This window comes from Myotis daubentonii, chromosome 10 (assembly GCF_963259705.1).
Source record: "Myotis daubentonii chromosome 10, mMyoDau2.1, whole genome shotgun sequence".
NCBI lineage: Eukaryota > Metazoa > Chordata > Mammalia > Chiroptera > Vespertilionidae > Myotis > Myotis daubentonii.
Window position 1 is genome coordinate 17,575,968 of NC_081849.1, and position 5,547 is coordinate 17,581,514.

A 5,547-nucleotide genomic window follows, 5' to 3' on the forward strand; every position below is an offset into this window, starting at 1 on the left:
ATTTGACCACAGAATCAACACAATGAAAATATATACAATAATAAAATTAAAATGGTGCAGCATTCCTGGGTAGGATAATATAGATCTCAATAAATACAGCAGAATTTTTTTTTAAAACAAAACAAACACCATCTCTCCACCGAGATGAAAAGTCTTTCCAAATTAAAAAAAAAAATCAGAAAAACAAAACCCCCCATTTTTTTCATACTTGTCAGTGTCTATGGTATAGAATATAATACACAGAGACATGTATCAGGGGCATGCAAGAGGCGAAAGGCTGAGCAATGCAGCGGCTTTTGGTCGGGGCCCATGTGTGGGGCCCAGCATGCCCTGGGGTCTGCAGACCAGCTCGGATCGGGGGGTCCAGCTCCACTCTGCCGCCGCCTCGGTGTTGGGGAGCTGGGCTGAACTGGGACGGGACTTTGGCCTTGATCACTAGTGGCTCGGGTGGAGCCCGGGCTGCAGAGGCCCAGGGGGCGGCAGCTGCGGCGGCAGCGGCGGGGCGGGCGCCGGCTGCTGCGCGGCGGGCTGCGGGTCGGCGCCGGGCTCCCAGGCCGCCGTGCGGGCCAGCCCCAGGCTGCTGTCGTGCAGCTTGCGGACGTGCTTCTTGAGGTCAAAGTTCCTGCAGAAGCCCTTGCCGCACGTGGGGCAGGTGAAGGGCTTCTTGTCGTTGTGGGTGTGCATGTGGAAGGTGAGGTTGTAGACCTGGTGGAAAGCCTTGTTGCAGATATTGCACTTGAACTGCTTCTCCCCGCTGTGGGTCAGCTTGTGGTTTTTGTAATTCCCTGAAAGACACAAACGACAGGAAGGCGGATTTGAAAAGATGGCTGGAACCGGAGGGCGCGGAGGGGTGGAAGGGCCCGGCAGGAGGAAGGGCTGCCGCAGCTCGGACAGCCCGCAGCCAGGGCAGGGCTCACCGGCGCCTGCACTACTCTCCCCGCGTTTATTTATAAACAGCAGCAACGGGGCCCTTCCCTCCACCTTTCATTGTATTCATTAATCCAATTATCTAAGAGGAGAGGAAGTAGCTAGGAAAAATACCCCCTTGGTGTATGCAGCCTTCCTTTCTCTAAGACTAACCGGACTTCCAGCTAGGAGGGTGGGATGGCAACACATAAGCCCGTTAACTAGCTGCGCTTTAAAAACCATTTTCTAAAACATCCCCAAACAATTGGGGTTTTGGGTAAGACCGCCGTGCAGAGGGCTCCGTGATTTGATACCTTTTTGATGAAATCCTTTGCCACAGAATTCACATATGAACGGTTTGTAGCCCGCGTGTATCCGGGTGTGCGTGTTCAAAGTGGAGCTTCTGTTAAACGCTTTGCCACACTGGTTACATTTGTGAGGTTTCTCCTAAACAGGAGGGAGGGAACGCAAAAAAAGTTACGGCGTTTTGTTATCAAGTGCAGTCCTGTAAACGCAGACACCCAGCCATGCTCTCCCTCGCGCTTTTAAGAAGGACAAAGGCAAACAGCCCAGGCCCAGCATCTCCCTGTGTCCAGCTGGCGATTCCACACAAACCTTGCAGCGAAGTGTACGAGTTGATGGGCCGTTTTCTACAAACCAAGCGACATGCAGACCAATGGACATACCTGGGTGTGAATGATCTTGTGCCGGCACAGGGTGCTGGCTTGCCGGAACCCCTTTCCACACACTTTGCACACGAAGGGCCTGGCTCCCGTATGCACCGGCATGTGACGGGTTAAGTTGTAGTGAGCGTTAAAGACCTTAAAGCGAAACAACATGTAGAACAGGTTAGTCCGACGCGTAAGGACAGTGAAATAAAATCGGGCGGAGGGAGGAGATCACCCTATAACAACTGTATACATATAATTACGAAATAAAATTTAAAAGGAAGGAAGGAGGGGGGGGGGCGGGGGGAGGAATAACTCCTTTATTCCTAGTACTTGCCTTTCCACACACTTCGCACGTGAAAACTTTGGGTTTGGCATTCGGAGAGCCTCGGCTGAAGTCGGAGGTTTTGAAGGCGATCTTTTCCGACAGGAGCTGCGCGCTTTCCTTCATGTAGTGCTGCAGCTGAACCTGGGACAAGTCTTTGAAAGCTACGCCAGAGGGGTACTTCTCCGCGGCCGGGACCACCAGTTTGTTCCTTTCGGCTAAATACGTTTTGGGCTGCGCGTGCAAAGGGGAGCTGAGGAAGTAGGAGGCCACCGGGTGGATGTTCACGCCCGCCGCCGCCGGGTGGCACGGGCCGTCGCCGCGGTTCAGGTAGCACAGGGCTCCCATGGCGTGGAAGGAAGAATGATTGACCACGCGCGGCCTCACCAGCTTGTACTGCTGCAGGGGCAGCGCGTCGCGGGCCAGGTCGCCCTTGAGACCCAGCGCGCAGTTGAGCAGGTCGCTGCAGCTGAACGCGGACCCCGCCGCCGGAGCCGCCGGAGGCTCCAGACTCGCCTTCCGCGGCTCCGAGCCTGTCAGTCCAGCCTTGGGGCTCGTGTCGTACGCCACCGGCACGAAGGGGATCATGCAAGGGATCGACGGGTTAAGATGCAGCGGGTGCTTGGAGTCCCCCTTGGGCACGGCTCCCGGCAGGAAGTGGGGGACCGGCAGGGCCTTGGGCTCCGGGGTGCGCGCCATGATCCGCTCGATGGAGAAAGCCAAGGGTTTGGAGGTGCTCATCGCGCTGCCCCGGGCCGGGGCAGTCGCTAACATTTTGGCGGTCGCGTTGTGGCAGCCACTGTCCATGTCTGAGCCGCCCGCGTCCGTCAGCCGAGGCCGGGCTGCGCTGTCGTTGCCTTGTTCTCTGCTTGTCACAGACCTGCGGAGAGGGGGACGGGCGCGATCACCACCAGCAGCCTCCTCCTCCTCCTCCCCAGCATCGCCAGCCGAACCTGCCTGCCCAGCCCAATGGACTCCCGCCATCCCATCGCAGAGTTCTCGGCGCACCAATGACTCAGGGACAATCACTACTTATTTCTATCAATAGAAAGTGTTGTGTCAATAACGCAGCCAAGATCTCGCCAATCGTTAACTTCCAAGAGGAGAAGGTAAACTAGATAATTGCTCAATTCGCTTCCAACAGTCAACAGGAAAACTTTTTTTTTCTCTGCAGTCGGGGACTACTTCTCATTGGTGAGGGACGTTCCCCCGCCCAGAGAGGAGGCGGGGGCGCTCTCCACCGCGCCGCGCGCCCTCCCCTCCGCGCACACACTCCGGGGCGCACACATCCCTCCCCTCCACCCTCACCCCACCCTCACCCCTTCGCTTTTTCCCTCTGTCTTTTTAATTCTCAATCTGCTTAACCAAGCTTTAGAGGCCAAGCAAATCTGAGATCAATTTTCTCGTTTAGCTCTAAGTGACATCATCTAAAATCATTGTGCAGGGGCTAAATAAGGAAACGGAGTGTAATTCGAGGGCAAACGCCAGGGTATATTTATCAAATTCCAAGCTCCAGAAAGCGGCAGCCAGGATGCCTCCGGCAGCGAAACCCCAGCTTCCCCCCGCACGGTTCCGCGGGTCCCAGGCGGGTCCCGGGCGGGTCCCGGGTCTGAGCCGAGACCGTCTCCTCCGCGGCTGCTCTTTCTTGCACTAGGGGCTGAGTGCTTCCGGCATCCCGGCATCCCTGTGGCCAAACGGAGCCTGGACCACTAGGAAGACGCCAGCAGGTAACTGGCCTCCCCAGTCGCCCCTGAGAATTAAAGGCCTTGGGAGACTTGTGATGTGTTTGTGGTTTTGTGAATGCGATGCCGTGACAGACGCCCACAAAGTTGAAGAGGAGTTGCAGGGAATAAGCGCGTGTCCCACGAAAAGAAACCTCCGTTAGGGCCGGATCCCACCCCCGCCACACACCAACACACGCGTGCGCTTTTACGCGTTTCCATTGAGAGGCCGGAAAGAGTATTTTTTTGTTTGTTGTTTGTTTAAGTGCCTGTACTCACTAGAGCTCTCTCGGGAGCATTTTTAATTCTGAACGTTGAGTGGAGAAGGGAAACAACGTATTGATTTCCTCCCCCAACCTCCCGACTGCAGGTGTCCGCACGCCTCTCCGAAGCAGCGCGGGCAGCGAGCCCAGCGACCTGCCGGCGCGCGAGTTCTGGCTGCGACCTCGCTGGCGCCTCCCGGAGCGCACGGAGACCTGGCTCCCGCGCCGCGCCGCGTCCGGGCGGCCTCTGGGTGTGGCGCCCGGGACCAAACTTGCAGGGAGGAGCGGTGGAGAGTCAGGAGTGTTTCTGGAAGACTCCAGTGGCTGCGACTCCAGCTGCGCGGGTTCTCGCGGGCAAGGCAGGCGCGGGCCCGGAGCGCGCTGGGAACAGCGGCGCGCGCCCTGCTCGTCCCTCCCCTTGGCGAGCCGGCGATCGTGCGGAGGTCAGCACCGAGGTCAGGTGTGCCAGCGCCGGACGTGCCCTGGGGGCTGCGCCGGGAGAACGCGGCGGCCGCGAGCCCGCGCCGGGAGGCGGAGCGCAGAGCTGCCAGCTCGGGCCTTGCGTTCTGCACGCCCCTGCCGGTGGCGGTCCGCAGCAGCCCAGGGTGCTACCTACCCGGTGAGTGATCCCCGCGTGCGCGTGTAGAACGGATTGGGGTCGGGTGCGTCTCTTGGGTGGCGGGATGCAAGCCCACCAGAACCTGGGGTTGTTGAGCTCCTGACCAATTCCACCAAAAAACCCGAAGTCTCCGGAAATTGACCTGAAACATTACCTCTTCCCTGTCTCCCTGTCCAGCATTGGCCGGGGGCCACTCACCCTAGCTTTTCGTGAGGACCGGCCTCGCCCCCGTCCGGAGAGCCGAGAGGGGTGGACGCGGAGAGAGCCTGGGCTGGGGCGGTGCCTGATGCCCAAGGCCGAAGCCGAGCAGCTGAGAGGGTGGTGGGGAAACCCAATGGCGAGGAAACCAAGGGAGAGGCTTGGATCTTGTTGCAAGTTGAAGGCAGCCCTAGGGCCAGGTGGGGGGGCGCGAGGGGCCTTAGCGACTAGGCCTAGACGTGCCCCCTGCCCGGTCTCAGGTGGCTTCGGGCTGGTTGGATCGAAGCGGCGGTAGAGAAGTGCAGAAAGAGGCGGGCGCAGAGCCCGGGCCGAGTCCGGAAAGAGGCGCCACACCTCCGGGAGCACCTCGGAGCGGTCCCGGGCAGGGCGCAGTCACCCAGGGTGCGCCCAGGCTGGAAATGCCCCTCCCACTTGCTCTTGGGGCCACAGATCCTGTCCTCTCTTCTCCCCCTGCTCAGACAAAGGGCGCTGGAAGGCTTTGCTAGGGGAAGGGGAAGGGGGCGTCCCACGACAGATGGGTCGCCGTTAAGACTTTAATTGCAGCCTTTTGTGGCGGATCTGGTTTCCTTTCCTACCTGACGATTCCCACATCGAAAACCCCCCTCCCCATTGTATCCCCGCAACACATGGCTCGGTTTAAAGGAAAAGCAGAGAAGCACGGAACAGCCTGGCAGGCGCGGGCGCAGCCAGCTGACTTGTACAACTCACCACTTCAGGAGCGTCGCCTGCCTTGTTGACTGAATGCCACCAGTTTGTTTTACATTTGACGCGTGTCCTTCCCTCTCCCCCTCTCCCCCCTCCCCCCCTCCCTACTCCTTAAGGGCAC

At 58.8% G+C, this 5,547-nt stretch overlaps 1 protein-coding gene across 1 annotated transcript; it reads right to left on the reverse strand.

The window, feature by feature from the left end:
* Nucleotides 1-200: 200 nt before the first annotated feature.
* FEZF1 (FEZ family zinc finger 1) lies at nt 201-2,895 on the reverse strand. Its single transcript, XM_059656098.1, has 4 exons — nt 1,912-2,895; nt 1,593-1,727; nt 1,221-1,353; nt 201-785 (listed from the first exon to the last, which is right to left on the reverse strand). The coding sequence occupies exons 1-4, from the start codon at nt 2,881-2,883 to the stop codon at nt 436-438; spliced, it is 1,590 nt and encodes a 529-aa protein (XP_059512081.1). The 5' UTR covers nt 2,884-2,895; the 3' UTR covers nt 201-435.
* Nucleotides 2,896-5,547: the final 2,652 nt, after the last annotated feature.